Source organism: Lissotriton vulgaris, chromosome 12, assembly GCF_964263255.1.
Source record: "Lissotriton vulgaris chromosome 12, aLisVul1.2, whole genome shotgun sequence".
Taxonomy (NCBI): domain Eukaryota; kingdom Metazoa; phylum Chordata; class Amphibia; order Caudata; family Salamandridae; genus Lissotriton; species Lissotriton vulgaris.
The window spans coordinates 410,333,473-410,354,211 of NC_141700.1; the positions used below are offsets into that span (position 1 = coordinate 410,333,473).

The 20,739-nt window shown below is 47.4% G+C and overlaps 1 protein-coding gene across 1 annotated transcript in view; it reads left to right on the forward strand.

Annotated features, from left to right (window-relative positions):
- The first annotated feature begins 1,415 nt into the window (after positions 1 to 1,415).
- RBL2 (RB transcriptional corepressor like 2) overlaps positions 1,416 to 20,739 on the forward strand; it is a 1,013,578-nt gene continuing 994,254 nt past the window's right edge. Inside the window, exons 1-2 of the mRNA XM_086945179.1 lie at positions 1,416 to 1,868; positions 11,395 to 11,525. Coding sequence (XP_086801305.1) covers positions 1,713 to 1,868; positions 11,395 to 11,525 — 287 coding nt within the window. The 5' untranslated portion in view covers positions 1,416 to 1,712. The remainder of the gene's footprint in view (positions 1,869 to 11,394; positions 11,526 to 20,739) is intronic.

Below are 20,739 nucleotides of genomic sequence, written 5' to 3' on the forward strand. Positions count from 1 at the left end.
AAGCTCTGGGTCCAATTTCAAGAAAATCCTTTATCACACTGAGGAGCGCAGAAGGACACAACCAGCAATCAGTGTCCCACTTGCAACTGCCCCTTAGAAGCAAACACAGTATTAAACATAAACATTCCAGTACTGCTTACGCCAAGCATTCCTGGTTACCAAGCAACACAACATATTCCCTCCCAACCCCCCCCTCCCGAAACTTGGCTCTAGTTGCGCCCCTGGCTTTGCTTATACTGTGGTTTACATTAGCAGCACTCCAGTGCTTGATGACGAGGTGCTATATATGCGTGACAATGCATTTCAGTGCGGTAATGCGGACCACCACACTGAAATGCGTTAGTCTAATGCCTGATGCTGGTACTTGTGGTTATTGGGGGTGTGAGGAGCACTCCGCTGTGTTCTATCTAATCTGTATTTATTGGCTGGTGCTGTGATTAATAAGGATAGTCACTCCTTTGCTTTAAATGATCAGTTATGATGGGTGCTGGCCCATCTAATCACGCACTATCCACATGGTGCTCCGCACCTTAGTTTATCTTGTTCACTTATTCAATCTATTCAACACACTTTACTGTTGATATTAATTGTTTTTAATTCAACATTTCATTTTTCATGATACTTTTGACAATTTAACAATATACATTTTCATCAATTACATTTATAATCAAGTGCTATTTCTCAGTTACATTTGATGCTGGTACTTGGCAGGCATTCTCCCTGCCAATATAAGAGGTAGGCACTGCCAATGCTGACTGTGCAATGCAGTAGTAGTTTGGTACAGCGAAATATCCTAAGAGAACTTCCCCAAGAGGAGGTACTCTCCTCCGTCCCACAGCGATTTCCTTGCAGTTTTGGACTCGTTGTAGTACATGCTAGCACTGTGCAAATGGCGCAGTTGGCTCTAAATCGCTTTCCACGGCTGTTTGTTTGTTTGTTTGTTTGCTCGTCCGTCTATAATACCTGGCGAATGGTCATCAGTGCATTTAAGCGGTATGCTCGACCATGGTAAACATTTAGGAGTAAGTGTTTTCGTTAAAAACGCGAACACGCGTCACATAATAATATTTGAGTTTAGCACACGTCTTGCAACTGTTATTAACAAACTTCTTAAAGATGGCTTCCACTGTGTTAAACTGAGGTGATTTGACGTTCTAGTCTTTGAGTATTATTTACCAGGCTGCCCCCTATGTACAGGAAGCGCAATGCAGCCCAAACCATATTGAGTTCACGTTCTAGTCGTTATTTTGTTCTCCGCAGAAGAGCTCCATGGGTACAGGAAGTACATGCCCGCCCATCAGGACTGGCAGGTCTGTGTTCCACTGTACAGAAGGCAGGCCGGAGGTATGCTTTTAGACCCGAGCTATTCTCGACAATCAGACGCCGTTTACTTTGGTTACCCTAGTGATAATCTCGCTCCTTTAGTCAGGGAAGATGCGCTGTTTGCGTCCAATAGCAAAGCCCGCCTACGAGCGGGGTTCAAATGGCTACAGTGTAGAAGCGTAGTTAAGCTCTGAAGCCCGAGCGGAAGAACCAGCTGTTCCAGGAGGTAGATTCATCTTTGGTAGTAGAGTACTTACCTGGTCACCAGTACTTGGCGCTACTGGACAAAACCCGTGTCCTGTTTAGACTAAAGCCCCAGAGCGTTACTGTGATCTGAAGCTTCTTCCTGGACTGGGCTCTGTCGGTAGTCCGTGCAGAGGGTCTTCACCATGACAGAAGGGGAGGACGAAGCCTCTCAGGGGCAGCAGGAGCTGGACACGCAACGACGCTTCCAAGAACTGTGTAGCAGTCTGAACATGGACGAGCGAGCCAAGAGCGAGGCCTGGGACAACTATCAGAGCATGAGCAAAAACTACACCCTGGAGGTGAGTGGCACTGGAGCAAACTCGAGGTTTTTGTGATTATGATGTACGGGGTACATTATTAAGTAACGTTTACACTAATAGAAATCGCTGAAGAACCTGATGTTTACCATCTAAATGTCCTGCTGGCCATCTTTTTTCCCAGGGTCTCTCTCACAGTTGTGGCTTTCTGACGAAACTAGCGCTGGGACGCGCCTTACAAATCACATAACCTATCTAATGCATTATTACCAGGGGGTGCTGCGGTGTTGTGGGCTGCATCAGTTGTTGTGCCAGGTTGCCCATTGGAACTGTGTTTTTGAATCGGGGAAATACTTTCTGATAACACTATGGCTGTTGAATATATGATTGGAATGCCCCAGCGTGTTGGGGATTGCATTGCAGTATGGACTGCGCTCAGGAATGGTGCTGTATCTAAGGAGACTGGTGCTACTGCGCCTTGGGGGGGGGGGGGGGGGGGGGGGCAGCAGACACAATGGTGGGGCGACAGGTAGTTCCATTTGACAGTATGTAGTTGTTGCTTTAAGTTAATATATTGTGGTGCAGTGCCATGGCTCTGTATCCGGGAAGTGCACTGTCAGGAGTGCAGATGCCTGTATCTTGGGTTACACATGGAACTCTCGAGGTTCCAGCGGGCGCTGTGTCTGGATGGAGATGGATGCAGGAGGTTGAGTCCATGGCTGTTCAATCGGTGCTGCAGTTAGGGGATGGAGCTGCTCAGGATGCCTGCCATCCAGGGGATTCGTCTGTATTCTTTGAAAGGTGGCTGCACCGACATACAGCTCATATGATGCGGCTGCGCAAGATGGAGTAGATAGGTGGAGAGAGGACGGTGTATTTTTCTAGGCCGGTAGTGAGTGCGTTAGTTTAGGTGAATGATTTTGACATGGCAGAGAGATTGCTTCCGTGGATATGGATCAGTGCGACAGGAAGGAGGGGGGAAGGGCTGCTGCTATGGGGATGACTGATGCTAAACTTGCTCCTATATAACAGAATTGGAAAATTGAAAGTGACATAGCTATAATGCAAGAGTCTGAAACCGGAAGATTGAATGCACATTGATTGGAGCCGAAGAACTCCTTTCATACATAGACTATTTTCTTGTGGGCGAAAAAGTCGATTGAATGATTGTTTTATGCCTCCAAATCTCAAATTGGCATCCAGAATTCTTGTCAGTATAATGACTTGTATAGCCATTTTTAAACAGTTCTGTTCATACTACAAATAGCTTCGGTTGAACAATGTATTAAATTAATTAAAATAATCCACATTTCGTTTGCAATTGGCCTTTCGTTCTGAAACGGTGCCCCAGCCCCAAAGCACGTTATATGAAGAGAGTCCACATTGGCGCTCTTTGTGAAAAGCTTGAAACCTCTTGTATAAATCTGAGGAAACCCACTGTAAATGTATTATTTTAGCAGCCTAATGGTAAATTGTCATCTGTGCTGCTTAAACAGACCGTGAGACTGAAAAGAATTCTGTTGCTGCTATATATCCTCCTCCAGTACACATGACAGTGTGTCTCATAAACAGAGCAGATTACGCAGTGCTTAAGTGGGTGCATACACATTAAAATATATACACAAGACACCATAAATGCTCTTTGGATCTTAAGCCAAGTTCAAATATACATATATGTAAAACATAGCACAATGAGGACTACAAATTATCAAGGAACCAAAGGTGATGTATGTCGAAGTTTCAAGCCCTTGTGAGTGTAAGGGTCTCATCAGGAAAAAGTCGTCTGGCTCAGTATGAATATGTATCAGGGTAGGGTATGTGCGAACCAACAATATCACTGTATGTTCACTGCACAACTGCTGGACAGTCTGTCAACAGAGCGCCCTTCTCCTCTGAGCGAGAGAGTAAGTCTCCTACTTAGATTGTATATCAGCTGAATGCCTTACAAGTCCCCTGAATCAATTCTGGACTGTAGATATTCTTAAAGGCTGAAAATAGATTCATCCAACATCCAATTGTTACCAAGTCGGGTCCGATCTTGGTAAAATCTGTTTCTAAGGTGCGCAATGGTCTAAATCCATTGGCGGAGCCTGCCAGTACACTTGTTCATCCGACAGGCATCTCGTTTGATTCCTTGATTAGTTGTAATCCTCATTGTGCTATATTGTATGCACATGTATATTTAAACAACATGGCTATACATTTACTGCAGATTTCCCCTGATGTATACAAGAGAATTCCAGCTTGACACAAAAAGCCCCACGGTGGACTATGTTCATATAACGTATTCTGACCCTGTTCCCATCAGTGTACTTTTGTAATGGTTTTAATTAACCTAAAAACAATAAAAATACTTACTTACTTACTGTTCCCAGTGGGCATAGAGGGTTGTCCTTGTGACACTATACCAGCACAAAAGGAGGTATCTCTCTGCTTAGTGAGTGATGAGATTCAAAGTCTTTGGGTATATATATTTTTTTAATTTTTGGGAAACCTTTATTGTGCAATATAAGAAAAACAAATACGGGCCTACAACCATCAGGCCGGCCACGATAACATATGAAGCACAAATGCAAACAATACGGCGACACAGTAGCCCAGCAATACAGCGCAGCAAGCAATTAAAATCACAACGGATAAAGCTGTGGTACCGTGTCTCAGGAGCATTGAAGGTTAATTTTAAGATTTTGTCCCAAATATTAAGTTTATCATTTTGTAAAATAGTAAGCAAGGAGAGCAGAGTCCGTGTAATCACTTCTGAACATAAGCAGGCAACGTAGTTACGCGAAAATCAACAACAGCAGAAGCCGAAACCCCCCAGGCAACATGGCAGAACAAGAATATACGTATCAGGATAGTGAAGCCAATCGGTAAGCACTGCGTCCCCGGTCGCCCGCCCACCACCAATCCCAAGCACAGACTCAAGATAGAAACAAGTAAAGAAAAAGACACAAGAATGAGAAGAAAAACAAGGCCCATAGAACTAAAACAATAACTAAAATCCCACCCCCCAACCCCCCCACCCTACACGCATGCAGAGGCTACGGCCTATCCCCCCAGCAGTGTGCCTGTCGCCCATTAAGGAACCCGAAATATAGTAATAAAGAAAGGGAAGAAAAGAAAAGGAAAAACCTATTATTACCGGAGGAGGGCCAAATCCAAAGTCTCCCGAACTCCCCAGCCAAAATTGTACTCTTCCACCCCATACATGAAGTCATCACAATAAGCAGCTATCACAAAATGGGATGTGAAGGGTCATCACAACAATACGTGTTGAGGAAGCGCCCCAGTCCGAGACCCCACCAGTCAGTCCAGCACAAGTTAGAACATGGAAACCCCTAGCCCTGGCCAGATCGTAAACGTCCACCCAACCATGGCTCCCGGCAAGAGCCCGCCGCAGTTAGAACAAAGGAACAAGATGGCCACCTTCGGCAGAATCGAGATACCCAAGAGCAAAATGGACTCCGCCAAGCACAATCAGTTCCGCTGTACCAAGGAAATATCAGTTTCAGGGCAGACAGGCATCGCAAAGTATGATTCAATAATAGCGGGGCATGTGGAGCAGAAATCGCCAGGAAAGCCAGTTGCTGCGCCGACGGTGCAGTAAACAAAGGTTGCATTACCACGGATGAGGTCTTGGTTTCAAACAAGGAGGGAAACACTGTAGCGTCGCCAAAAGAAACTTCCTCCATGCACTCAGGCGGCAACAATGTAGCACAATCGGAGCTCAGTGAAGGCTGATCAGCACAGCGAGGGGAATAAGTCGGTGTGATAAGCGCAGCTGAAAGTACCGCTTCCTCGAGCTTCCTGCCCAGCAAACGAGAGCTTTCACACCACGCAGCCCTCAAGTCGGCAAGCGCTAGTAAAACAGAGCCGCAAGTTAGTTCAGGCGATTGTTCCGCCCCGTCCGCAGTTTGATGCGCGGCTCGCCCTCCAGCATACTGATCAGGAGCCCACCTGGTGTCGCAATCCTGGGCCGTAGTATAACCCACCCTCACCTCAATGGCGCCATCCATTCTTGTCACCCCACCGGGAAATCACGGGGATGCACAAGCAAGGTCCGCGAAGCAGAGCAGGGTCTCAGGCCACCGGTACAGTTCAAGCAGCTGGCAGCGAGTGATCAGCAAGACGAGTCCCCCCCTGGTCAACCCAGGGCGGGGGCAAATCAGAGGCAGGCTTCGCTGGCGACCGTACTCCAATATGGGAAAAGCACGGCGTGTCTCACCTGAGCTCCCCCCACAGCAAAGCAGCAGGGCTAATTACCAGCAGCCGGAAGAAAACCTCGCGAAAGGGGCCATTGAATATCGTCACGTCGCGTGCTGTGAGGTAGATCGCCAGCCTCGCCCCAGCTCGATCAGTTCACGGAGCTCCAGCATGCGCCATCTTAGCGGAGCAGCCCGGGTCTCGGCTCCAGGTCCAGGAGCAGCCGCCAAAGTAAACCGGCAATATCTCCGGTTGGAAGGCTGGCAGGGTCCTCGGAAAAACGGCAACAGCCTCAGCGCACTTTCGCCGTTCTCCCGCAGCCGCGACATTTCAGGATAGAAGGCAGAATATGTCTGCGGGAGACAAAGGCTCGCGGAGCCGGGAGACTACACGTCTGTCTCCACCGCCATCTTGGCTCCTCCTTCGTCTTTGGGTATATTTAAGGTATGAAAAGGTTTTTGAGTGCTGGCTCATGTTTTATTTTTACGTCGTGGAAATTTCAGTTGAACTGCTAGCTTTCAGTGGGCTTCACTGGATTGATTTATGACATCTAGATTTTTTAATGCTACAAATTAAATAGAAATAGCAACAGCAATCAATAAGCCATTAACTAATTTTAAGATTCTCTTCTTTGCAGTTCATAACTTGTCCCAAACTGTTGCAGGGATTATTCTCAGGAAGATAACTATGCCTGGGACCATTAAAACATCAGTAATTAAGACTGAGTCACTATACCACCTCAGTACCGTGATTCCGAGTCTGACTAGCTATAGTGTCTCACTTGCCGTCCTACTCATAACCAGAAAAAGAAGTGCATTGACACCAAAGAATACAACACTCCCGACCTTCTCAGGGATTGCAGTGACAGGACATTCCCTTTTGCTCACACACTCGTACACGTCCACAATAAGATATGAACTTGAAACACAGGAAGTTATAAATGTTTATTTAAACTTATTATGCTCTGAAATACAGTATACTTGCCATAATTAGAAAATAACTGCCTAGCATAAATACCATCAGCGTTTTGGATATGCAGTATAGTATGAAAAGTCAATCATATTATAAGACAGAAGCCTACCCCCCCCCCCCCCCCCCCTTTCTACAGAAGCAAACTAATAATACAATAAAGATCTCTTGGATTAGTAGTGGACCCCGTATTTTAGCATACACAGATAAACGTTCTACATCTCCAATACAGCCGTGATCTTCTCTCAGGAAACATCTATGTGTGTCTGTGTGTTATAGTGATGTGGACACCTATATGACAAGGTTCATAAACAGCTACATTTCTGTGTTGTTTCTAGGTTCGTGTGCCTGACCAGAACACAATAACAAGGGACATTGTTGTTTGACCTGGTCTACTGTTCAGACTAAATCCCAGGAAAGAACAGAAATAGTAAACAACTGCATGTTCTGCATGAAAATATAATGTATATAATGTGGCACAAAAGCAAACGTGATTACGTAGTAACATGTGCAAAGCTAATGTGGCCTGTGTCATGCAAAGTGAGGCGAACATACGGAAAACTACAATACACCCTGTATGAAACCCACGACAAAACAACTAGTTTGCAAACAGCTGGTCACAGTAAAAGCCATTAGTAACTGCTTAGCTGTAATTCCCAAAATGGTTCAGTGAGGTTGTATACACTGAAATCTTGTCTACTGAAATAATGACTGTAGGCTGGAAATATCAGCTTACTTTCTGCACAGTGTACCATGCGTGCATTATGCTCCAAACATTTTTGTGAAGGTTAATTTCATATTCTCGCATTAATTGATTATTTCAGTAAACAAGTGAGAACACAACCGTTATTAAAACCCCATATCATATGTAACGAGAGGAGGTGTTTTTAAATCTAGCTACAAACACATTTAACACATTATTGACTTGTTATAGTACTTGAAAAAAGAAAAATATTTTACTTGTTGATTTATGACAGTGGCTGATGCTAATTGAAGCGTTCCTTCCATCACTTCGTTGCATTAGATACCCTAGGTGTGGCGAGTATGCCCGGGTGCATGACCTGTGCTTACTGTGCCATAGGACTTGCGCTATATCTCAGTGGTGAGGCCAAGTAGAGTGAAACAAGTTTGAGGTTGCTTATGTTACGATGTGGAGGGGATCTGGAAGGCAGTGGTCTGGACTGTTCCAGTTGAAGCTAAACCAAGGCTAATTGGCGTTTGGCTGGTAACTTTTTAGAGTGGCATAGTAGACAAAAAGCGATGAACTAGAATGTGGCTCGAGCAGTTACCAATGGATGACTTTAATTCAAGCAGTCCTTCCAGCCATTTGTCTGTTGCAATTGCTGATTGAAAGCAATTTAATTTAGGAAATTGATTTTTATGGCTGTCATAAGCATCAGAATCCAGGCAACTTTTCTGCACTATTATTTAACACAGTTATTGGAATTTGTGGTACATCCTTCTAGACTACTGTAACTACTCTAACCCCAATACACAAGCGTTGTCAAGGCCAGGAGGTCTCACCTTTTGATATAGGAGATGACCGATTTGGCTTTGCCAATGTTTTCTTACCTCAGATTGCCTCCAGGCATATTGGAGCAAGCATAGTAGCCATCTTGTAATTGTTTTTCTTATGCTTTATGAAGGATGAGCCATGTTCCTTTTGGCAAAAGAACAGGATTCTGTCTGGTTAAAAAAAAGCAGTCAGATACAGGTGACTTTTGCCACCCCTGCTGTTTAATATTATTTTCAATGATCTGAATTACTTTTCTGGAATTTGCGCAGCAATTGTCTGGTCGTTAATGTGATGTTAGTTCATTTTCTGTCCTATACTGATGATGCTATTTTTGTTGTGTGTACAAAATGCAGCAGTCATCCTTGAAAAGGAAATACTTACATGCAAAACTGAGACTTTTAACTACATATGCACTTTCGGATCCACACTGACCCCAACACCACCCTCTAAGGTACACTCATCTACAGACCCCCCGGCCCCAGTTCAGCGACTCCATCTCCGACCTCGCCAGCACCCATGCACTCGCCTCCAAGGGCTACATCCTCCTCGGGGACCTGAACTTCCACCTCGAGTACAACAATGACACCAACTCCGCCACCCTGATTGACAACCTTGCCAACCTCGGCCTCAGACAACTCCTCACCACACCCACCCACGCAGCTGGCCACACGCTGGACCCCGTCTTCTCCACAGGCACCCACGTGGCCTTCAACCACACTACGAACTCCACTGGACCGACCACCGCTGCATCCATTTCACCTTCAAGAAACCAACCCCGCACCACCACGCCCAACAGCCCCCTGCCGCTGCTGGAGCAAAGTCACCGAAGACCAGCTGATCACCACCCTCGTCCAGAACCCACCCACCGACCCCACAACCCAGTCGCCGCAGCCCGCAACCTCAGACAGTGGATCGACGACTGCGCCAACACCCTCGCCCCGCTCAAGAAACCCTCCAACAGCCACGCCAGCAAGAAAGGAACTCTCCAACCCTAGCGCCAACACCAACGACATCCCGCCCTCACAAGAACTGTGCGACTTACTAGCCATCTTCTTCCACCGCAAGATCACTGACATCCACGACAGCTTCAACACCACGACCGCCCCGACTACGCCAGACCACAACTCCCCTGGGAACACCACCAGCGCCAACTGCCTGACCTAACGGTCCAACGTCAATGATGACGAGAAACGCAAGGTCATGAATTCCATCCACTCAGGATCTCCGTCAGACCCGTGCCCACACCACATATTCAACAAAGCAGACGCAGCAATCGCACCCCAACTACGGAAGATCATTAACTTCTCTTCGAAACAGCAACATTCCCGGAAAGCTGGAAGCACGCCAAAATCAATGCCCTCCTCAAAAAACCCAAGGCGGACCCCAAGGACCTCAAGAATTTCCGGCCCATCTCCCTGCTCCCGTTCCCGGCGAAGGTCATTGAGAAAACCGCCAACACTCAACTGGCCCACCTGGAAGACAACAACACTTTGGACCGTCCCAGTCCGGATTTAGACGAAACCACCACACCGAAACAGACCTCATCGCCGCCACAGACGACATCAGGCGCCAACTAGACAACGGCGAAACATCAGCCCTCATCCTCCTGGACCTGTCGGCCGCCTTCGAAAAGTCTGCCACCGCACCCTAAAAACACGCCTCATAGAAGCCGGAATCCAAGAGAAGGCCCTTGACTGGACCACGTCCTTCCTCTACGGCAGAACCCAGAGGGTCCGCCTGCCACCCTTCCGATCCGAAGCCACCGACATCATCTGCGGCGTCCCCCAGGGCTCATCCCTCAACCCGACGCTGTTCAACGTCTACATGGCCCCTCTCGCACAAGTAGCCTGCCATCACAACCTCAACATCATCTCCTACGCTGACGACACCCATCTCATCCTCTCCGTCACCAAGGACCCACACACCACCAAACCCAACTTCCACTAGGGAATGAAGGCCGTCGCGGACTGGATGAGGAACAGCCGTCTGAAACTGAACTCGTACAAAATGAAGGTCCTCCTTCTCGGACCCACCCCCTCAGCCTAGGACGACTCCTGATGGCCTACCACACAGGGAACAGCACCGACACCCACCGACCATGCACGCAACCTGGGACTCATCCTCTACTCATCCCTCTCCATGTCTAAACAGGTCAACAACGTCTCCTTCTCCTGCTACACCAACCTCAGCATGCTCCGCAGGATCTACAAGTGGATCCCGACCGAAACCAGAAGAACGGTGACACAGGCCCTCGTCAGCAGCAGACTGGACAACGGCAAAGCTCTCTACACAGGAATCCCAGTCAAACACCTACGACGACTTCAAAGCGTCCAAAACGCCTCCGCCCGACTGATCGTCAACACCCCCCCGCCGCAGCCACATCACCCCCCTCCTGGAAGACCTACACTGGCTCCCCGTCGACAAGAGGATCTCCTTCAAGCTCCTCACCAACGCACACAAAGCAGTCCACAACGCCGGACCAGCCTACCCGAACAGCAGACTCAGCTTCTACACCCCCACCCGCCAGCTCCGCTCCGCCATCCTCGCCCTCGCCACCGTCCCCCGCATCCAACGAACCACCTCCGGCGGCAGATCCTTCTCCTACCTCGCCGCCAAGACCTGGAACACCCTCCCTACCCGCCTACGGCAGACCCAAGACCTACTCGCCTTCAGAAGACTCCTCAAGACCTGGCTCTTCCAGCAGAAGTGGCACCCCCCCCCCCCCCCCCCCCCCCTCAGCGCCTTGAGACCCTCATGGGTGAGTAACGTGCTTTACAAGTACATTGTTTGATTTATATATAAATACCAATCATGCTTGTGCGGTCTGTGACAAATAATTTTTCCAACTGATCAAGCCTGTTTGTCTGTTTCTTTTTGTAGGGGGATGCTCTTCATTGGCTTGTGTGTGCCCTGTATGTGGCTTGCAGAAAATCAGTGCCTACCATAAGCAAGGGAACTGTGGAAGGGAACTACGTATCACTGACCAGAATATTGCGCTGTTCCGGGCAAAGGTATGTTTTTATTGCACATACCAGGCTTGTTATTGTTTCACAGTGAACTGGTGGATCAGTTGAATAAACAAAGCAACATAGAATTTAAATGCATCAGAACATTGATTTCAATGAGCCAGAAAAGGAAACATGTTAAAAGCTACGCCATAATACTAGTACTATAGCTTATGGATATTATTGATTAGTGAACACTTTAAGGCATAGTCATTGAAACAGTTTTTTGTTAAATCCTCTTATCTACATTTTCCCCAGCCTTTATTTTTTCTTCCTACCCCTCATTCATCTTTGGTTCGGTGAGATATATTTCTACCCATCATGTGTCTTTAGTCTTGCGATTTATATCCATCATTTGTGTCTAGTTATTTATGTTCCCACCACTCGTTCATCTACAATCTGAACATTTGTATTAATACCCCTTGTTCTTTTCACTCTGCATGTAGTGCACTTTACCTCGGGTAGTGCCCTGAAAAAACTGACACACCCAGATAGCTTTTTCCTGTATTAATCTAAATGCTGTGTGGCAGTGAGTGACAGTATATATATATATATATATATATCTATATATATATATATATAGATATATATATATATATATAGATATATATATATATATATATATATATTGGTATTTATAAATAGAACTGTAGGAGGCTGGCTTAGTATATGGTGCACACTTATTTAAGTAAAGCACCCTGAACTAATCCAGACAACCCGTATGGTGATTTTTGTAGTCTTATACAAGCTTAGAAAGCTCTCGAAGTGGTAGCTGTGGAGAGCAGCCTACAGGCTTAGACCAGAAGGAGTGTTAAGCAGCTTGTTTTACCAGCAATAATCATATAGTGTAGGTTAAACGGAATAGTAATAAAGTAGTAATATTTATTATACACACTAACACATTGATATATCTCCTACCTGGAGATATAAGCACAATACACACATCTTTCAAAAGGAGAACAGGTAAGTAGCAAATATACACAGTGGTCTCCAGGGGGAGACCAAACCATATACTAGTAAAGTAGAATGCGAACTGTGACCAAAGACGAAACTGGACCCAGAAGACTTAGAAGAGCTGGGGATCCAAGGAACCACCCAAGGTAAGTACCCAGGAACCCCACGTAGGCCGTGTGCAGAGTGGAAACACAGCCGTGTACTCAATAAGGTGCGCCAAAGGTAAGCCCGCCTGCGCCCATCCGCGCACGACCGGACCTAGGGGCCAGTCCCCCTGGTCAACGACTAGTGTACACAGCCATTGAGTTACACTCACTAGACTTAAAAACCTACTCCATCAGCAAATCCACCGTAGCTAAGCTAAAAGAAGCAGACATACTACGGAATGTCGGCAATACCACTACTAAACCCCAGACCGAATTGAAATTAACAAGCCTGAACACACGGTCGCTACAAAAACACCACTTAGAAATGTTCACTCTCCTCCAGGATGAGGACATAGATGTACTGGCTCTTACGGAAACATGGCTAGGTGACAGCTCACTACCAGACATCATTGCCTCCCTGCCAAACGAATATGTTTGTTTGATGTTTGTGTGTTTTTATATAGCGCACGCACACTCCATGGAGCATCTTGGCGCTGTGACTTCATTACTAATAGATTGTCAAAAAATATTAACTGAGCTTTGAGATGTTATTTAAACAAGGGTTTTGCATCTTGAATCGGACAGTCCATAGATCCAGGTTTTTAATGATTTTTTAAAGATTTTTTCTGATGAAGATGCTCTGAGGTGAGCCGGAAGTATATTCCAGGCTTTAGCACCTAAGACTGCCAGTGATTATGAATATGACGCTATGTGGCACAACCGTGGTGATAACATCAGAGGAGGGGGTGTGGCTATTCTCTTTAAAAAACAACTAACGGTCACTAAGTTAATAGCAGAGAACGCAGACTCAGCAGATATACTTGGGGGTAAAAATCACCTCTAAATATTCCTGTCTTGCTCTTGTGACAGTCTATTGCTCTCCAAAATCCACCGCGCAGTTTAATGAGCTGTTCACCACCATCATCTCTGATATCCGCACACGCTATCAGAAAGTACTAGTAGTGGGGGACTTTAATTTACACTGGGATAAAAACCCCAAAGACGTGGTAACACTACAGCTGGAGACTATCATGACCACACTAGGCTTCCAACAATTAGTAGAGGTTCCCAAGCATAATAAAGGTCACACCTTAGATCTTATCTGGACCACCGACCCGGAGGTAACCCTTATAGACATATTGCCCTGCCTTTGGTCAGATCATCATTTGATAAATTGCAGCATCCCAATAGAAAGGTATCCGACCCAGCCATCTCAAATATCTAAAATAGTTCGCCAATGGAGCAAAATTGACTCAACTACATTGACTGATCTTCTCCTCACATATACACCGCCTGCCAATACACAAGGGGATTTGGATCAAGAGTGTGCAAACCTCACGCTAAATCTAGGCTGGGCCATTGATCAGATAGGACCAGAAAAGAAACATAAGATCAAAGGAGCAGATAAAGGGGCCCCTTGGTTCAATTCCTCACTGAGAGCACATAAAAGAAAGCTTCGCCACTCAGAGAGACGATGGCGGAAAACCAATGACTCCGCAGATCGAGATCAATACAAGGCATCCCTTAAGTTCTATAAAAATTTATTGTGTCAACCAAAGCAGAGTATTTTGAAGCTCAAATAAACAATGCAGGTAATAAACAGAAAGAAACCTTCAAAATTCTGACAGAGCTCAGTACAAAAACAGAAAAGATAGAAGTTCCAATAGATTGTATTACCTTCCAACATTATTTTCTAGAAGTCAAGATTATTCTTTCAGATATTAATAACACTCCCATCAGTTGTCCCTTACCACCGTATTCTCAGATTTCCCTTCCAGAACACACCCTCTCCAACTTCCCCCAAATAGATAGTTTCCCTCAGGCAGCTCATGAATCAAACTAAAACTGGCTCCCCGTCTGACCCATGTCCTCCCAGAATTTTTCAACTGGCGCTCCCAGGCCTAGAGGGACACATCATCTCCTTACTCAACAAATCGCTCGATACCGGATATTTGCCATCCAGCTTTAAAGAGGCACGAGTCAGGTCCCTAATAAAAAAGCCGGGTGCAGACCCAACCAACTTAAAAAACTATAGGCCAATATCCCAGCTACCTTTCCTGGACAAAATTTTAGAACAACATGCCCTGAAAACACTCTTGTCATTCCTGGAGGCTCACCATCTTCTCCAGGGTCGCCAAGTAGGGTTTTGAGCGCATCATAGCACTGAGCTGGTGATGCTCGCAGTGCTCGATGAGCTTAGAGTAATGGCTGACAGTAAAAAACCTTGTGCCATGATATTATTAGATCTATCAGCGGCATTTGATACTGTCAGCCATATTCTACTGCTGGACAGACTGACCACTTAAGGTATACAAGATCTAGCCCACTAATGGCTCAAATCTTTCCTCTCTGGCAGGACACAAAGGATTCAATTGGGGGATCTAACATCTGACCTGGGCTCACTTGACTGTGGAGTTCCCCAGGGACCTGCACTGTCCCCACTCCTTTTTAATATCTACTTGCAACCCCTAATAACATCTCTGGCAAATATGGGTTGCAAAATCTTCAACTACGCAGACGACACCCAGTTGTTACTTAGCATTGACAACACAGCATCTGCGCAGATTCAAGCCCAAACATCCTCAGCTACACCGTGAGTTGGATGACAGCCAACTCACTAAAAATCAACCCGGACAAAACAGAGGTCCTTGTGATCCCTGCAGCAGAATCACCGTGGAGTGATCTGTTCTGGCCCCAGGACATAGGTCCTACCCCCAAACCATGTCCAAATGTAAAAAGTCTAGGCATAAAAATCGACCACGAACTTTCAAAGGTTAGCCAAGTTTCCTCAGTGGTGGGGATGTGTACGGGACTAATTAGACAGCTACGGAAACTGGTCCCTTTTCTTTCCACTTCTACACTTCGTACGATAGTCTCAGCGATCATAATCTCAAGGCTGGACTATGGGAATGCCCTCTACCTGGGTTTACCCCAGGGATTGGCCAGTAGATTACAAGTGGTCCAAAATGACGCTGCCAGATTGATCTTTAGGCTGCCGAGACGGACCCACGCCTCACCGCTGTTGTATAAACTGCATTGGCTCCTCATAAAACAGAGAGTGAAATTCAAGAGCCTTTGTATAGCTGATAAAGCTATTCATGGTGTAGCACCCGTCTATATAAAAGAACGCCTTGAGGTCTACAATCCTGGACGCTCGCTAAGGTCTTCCAATGCACAACTGCTGTTATGCCAACGGTATAAACTGTCCACTAAGGGCGGCAGATCATTCTCAGTGATGGTTCCGCAGCTCTGGAATAAACTACTGGTCCATCTCCGCAAAGAACCCAACCTGCTTCATCTTCGGAAATCGCTTAAAACCCTCCTTGTTTAAAGAAGCACTAAGCACAAACTAACACCTGATGTCACGTGTAACTTCACCCACCCAGCTGCCGTTTCCTCTCCCCTGGTTCCAAGCGCTAAGAGACCTGTCGGTGATTTGGCGCTATATAAATCGAAATTAACAATAACAATACTAGTCAATGTAGAAGTCGCAGTTGCAGTTTTGAAGAAGGAGCCTTCCCAGAGGACTCTGAAGAAACCTTGTGGAAGATGAAGGTTGGAGAGTCACCCCACCCGTGGATATCCGAGGAACCAGGATACCTACACCAGGAAAGCCGGGTGCAAAGGTGCCAAGTGACATCGGAAACCGCCGTAGACCACAATGGAGGACTTCAGTGAAGTTGCCGCTAGCAAAGAAGGTGAAAGAGTGATGGAATCCAAGGGTGGATTCTTGAAGAAGAGTACCTGCAAGCAGAGGGGACAGAGTCTATGCCCCTTGTGAATGACCAGTAGGCACGGAAGACCAATGACCACGATGACGGAGGATGCAGGAGAGTTGATGGTGACCTTGTCGCTGCAGCTGTGAGAACCAGGCGATGGAGTGGAAGACTAGGTGCCATTCACAAGCTGTTCCACGTCGGAAGTCGAGAACCAGGGGGTCGGTGTCCGGCAGAGGCACCAACAAGCCTTGACAGCAGCAACAGACATGGAAAATAAAGCTTTTGCAGTGTCGATACCAGCAAGGTCCAAGGGACTCACCAAGTGCTGGAGAGTCAGAGTCAAAGTAGGTTCGAGCAAGCAGGGGAGCACACTGGAGCCAAAGAAGACCCTCAAGAGGACCCACAGGCCAAATGTGCAGGAGTCGCAGGAGGACCTCGAGCAGCTCACTAAGGATGCAGGCCCACGGTGCAGAGGATGCTGTGAGGACGAAGATCTTAGTAGCAAGATCTCTTGAGAAGATAGTCAACAGACTGGTCAGCTTCACTCCAAGGGAGATTCCTTAGGGTGTCTTTGAGGCTCACAGGCCTGGAGAAGACCCTGGATGGAGCGCAGGTGCAGACAATGCTGAAAACTGACAGGACGACAAGACCAGGTGAAACTGGAGTCTGGCAGATGCAGTCTTGGTTTCCAAAGCGAAGTCTTACGAAGTCCAAAGTGCTCAGACGGTAGAAGTAGAAGTGGTTTCAGATCTAAATCTTGTCCCATGACTAATCTGAAGAACCACCCATTGGTAAGCCCTTATGTACCCAAAGGAAAGGGTTGGGATGATTCAGGGGTCCCTCCCAGAGGAGGGGCTAGACAGAGAAGAGTATGCTCCCATGTCCTTTGACCAGTTTCACGCCAGAGTGGGAGCCAACGGCTCCCTGAACTGGTTTCAACTGGAGTATCCAAGGAGGGCAACAAATGTGGCCTTCAAAGCAGTCTGGTGGCGCTGGCAAGTGCCCCCCACCCCAGCTCAATACACTAAATCCTGTCTAGGAAGTGGGCACCTCCCTTTGACAGGAAACCTATTGTTCTACCGTCCCCTGCTCGAGCCTGGCTCAGCAGCAGGAGGGCAGAATTGTGTTTGTGGTTGGCAGCAGGACTAGCTTGCTTTTACACTCTGAAAGGCTGGTACAGGGAATAAAGGGGGGCTCCCTATGTGAGCCCCCAGTACATTGGATCCTACATCCAACACTGGAATCGGTGTGTGGGTAGTATTCCAACATGTTTGATACTAAACCTGACCAGTTTTGGTGCAGCCAATATATAGTTAAACATCAGTCATAGTCACAGTTTGAGTGGTCTCTCATGGGTGACATAATATACGCTGCAGGCCATTGTTGACCCCTGGTGTACCTATCTTCGCAGGAGGAACTAACATCCGCTCCAGCCACACCACCCAGCCGCTCTGGACGGGCCACCACTGCATCCATTTCACCTTCAACACCACCACCGCACCCAAGCCCGCACCGCGACCACCACTAAGAAACTGGAGCAAGGTCACAGAAGAACTCATCACCACCCTCCTCCAAGAGCCTCCTTCAACACCACCGACTTCAACTCCAAAGCCACAGAACTTCACTGCTGGATCTCCCGCTGCGCTGACAAACTCGCACCCCTCCGACACCCCGCCAAACAACGCCTGCTGAAAGCCGCCTGGTTCACCACCAAACTACAGGAAGCCAGACGCTCTTGCAGATGCCTAGAGAAATCCTGTTGTAACCCGAAAACGACGGAATGACGAAACAACCACAGGAGTGCCCTCAAGGAATTCCACCAGCGCATAAGAGACACCATATGGACCTTCATAAGAGACAAAATCCAGACCAACACCAAGGAACTGTTCAACGTCATATAGCAGTTCACAAAACCCCCCAGGGAGGCCACGGACGTCACACCTTCCCAGAAACTCTGCGACAAGCTCAGCTCATATTTCCACCTGAAGATTAAGGCCCTCCATGACAAGTTCTACGAACCAACACTGCACGCTGTCGACAAACCTACCATCATGACCTGGAATCCTGCTACTGTCGAACACATCATCATTACCATGTAGACGACCCTTTCGCGGCCAAAGTCACAGAGAGACTCGTCAATGCCCAGCTGAGCACCATCATCGAAGATAACTCCATCCTAGATGTCTCCCAGCCTGGATTCCGCAGCAACCACAGCACCAAGACCACTCTCCTCGCCGTCACTGATGACATCCGCCTGCTACTCGACCAGGGGCACACCGTGGCCCTCATCCTTCTAGATCACTCCAAAGCCTTTAACACAGTTTCTCATCGCACCCTTGCAGCCAGACTCCACGACGCAGGGATACATGGAACCGCCCTCTACTGGATCTGATCTTTTCTCTTCGGCAGAACCCAGGGGATCAGACTCCCTCCCTTCCTCTCTGAACCCACCGATATCAACTGCAGAGTATCCCAAGGCTCCTCTCTCAGCCCCACACTCCTCAATATATACATGGCCCCCTTCGCCGCCATCGTCAGACAGCGTAGGCTCAGCATTGTATCCTACGCCCAACTCATCCTTTCACTCACAAAGGATCCCTCAGCCAGCAGACTCCAGAAAGGAATGAAGAACGTGGCAGCCTGGATGAAAGACAGCTGCCTGAAGCTTAACTCAGAGAAGACCGAGGTCCTCATCCTTGGACCCAGCAACTCCGCCTGGGACAGCACCTGGTGGCGCACCGTCCTTGGGAACCCTCCCACAGACCATGCACGACCATGCACGCAACCTCGGAATCATCCTCGACTCCTCCCTCTCCATGAACTTCCAGATCAATGCCGTCGACTTCACGAGCTTCAACTGCCTGCGCATCCTCCGCAAAACCTTCAAGTGGATCCCCCCGACTGCAGAAAGACCATCACCCGCACACTCATAACAAGGAGACTGGACTACTGCAACGCATTGTATGCCGGCATCAACAGATCTCTGCTACACAGACTCCAAACCATCCAGAACGCCGCTGCCAGACTCGTCCTCGGATCGCTGTGTCACGAACACATGACCCAACACCTGCGACAACTCCACTAGCTCCCTGTCGAGAAAAGGGTCACCTTCAAACTCCTCACCCACTCCTACAAATCTCTCTACAACATTGGACCCCAAATCTCTCTACAACATTGGACCCAAATACCTCAACAAGAGAGTATCCTTCCATTTGCCCAAGAGGAAATTCCGCTCAGCCGACCTCACCCTGGAAGAGGTCTCTCGCATCTGCAGAAACTGAGCAGGCGGGAGAGCCTGCTCCTACATCGTTGCTAAGAATTGGAACGGCTCCCCGTGAACATCAGACGCTCCCCAACCCTGCACACCTTAAGGAAAGACATCAAGACCTTGCTCTTCGACTAATCCAGACTTGCCCCCCCCCCCCCTCCCTCCCCCCAGCTGCTTGAGACCCTCTCTGGTGAGTAGCGTGCTATATAAACCTCTAATAATGGATTGATAAACCCCTGATTGATTGAACTATGCCCTGGGTACACCAGTAGCCAATTAGGAAGGTACCAAAGTACTTACCGTAGTCCAATTTAGGTAGAAAGCACAGTAACTGGAGTCCTGATCAGCAGTATCCCAGACAGACTAGTAAAACCGAGTGATACCAGCAAAAGGTGGGGGTAACCATGAAAGCAGATCCTACTTTCCTTCACTCTCTCTTCCACTTTTGTCATCATCATAAACAAGCATTGGAAATGCAACAGGTCTAGCATTAGAAATGTTGGAGCTATTGGTCTTGTAAATGACAAATCTTTTATGTATGTGTTGGTTTTTAAAATAGCTAAATTGATAGCTTTGTCATTTACAATGCCAATAGTTATAACTTTGGCAAATGTGACATCTATAGCATTTGTAATGCAACATGTTTTGTATTTACGTGACTTAGATGGCAGCTCTGGTCGTTAGGCCACATCTCTAGAGAGATGTACGAAGTACTGAGGAAGACAAGATAAACTGCACTTCAATAATGATGTCGAAATTAAGTTAGTACCTCTTTAATCGTTTTACTGCAAAATTGTGAAAATTATGAGACTCTAGTTCAGAACAGTTCGAATTTAGCTGTAGGACAAGGCAACCCAAGAAGTGCCAGTTGTTGTGGTGGCGAGTGATGCTGTGGCGTTCAGTGATGCTGTGGTAGCGCATAGTGTTGTTGTTGGTGGGTGGGTGTGTGGGGTGTGTGTGGGGTGTGTGTGTGTGTGGGGGGGGGTGGGGTGTGTGTGTGGGGGTGGGGTGTGTGTGTGGGGGTGGGGTGTGTGTGGGGGGGTGGGGTGGGTATGTGGGTGGTGAGTGGGGTTGTGTGTGTGGGGGTTGTGTGTGTGTGGGATTGTGTGTGTGGATAACTCCCACATCAATGA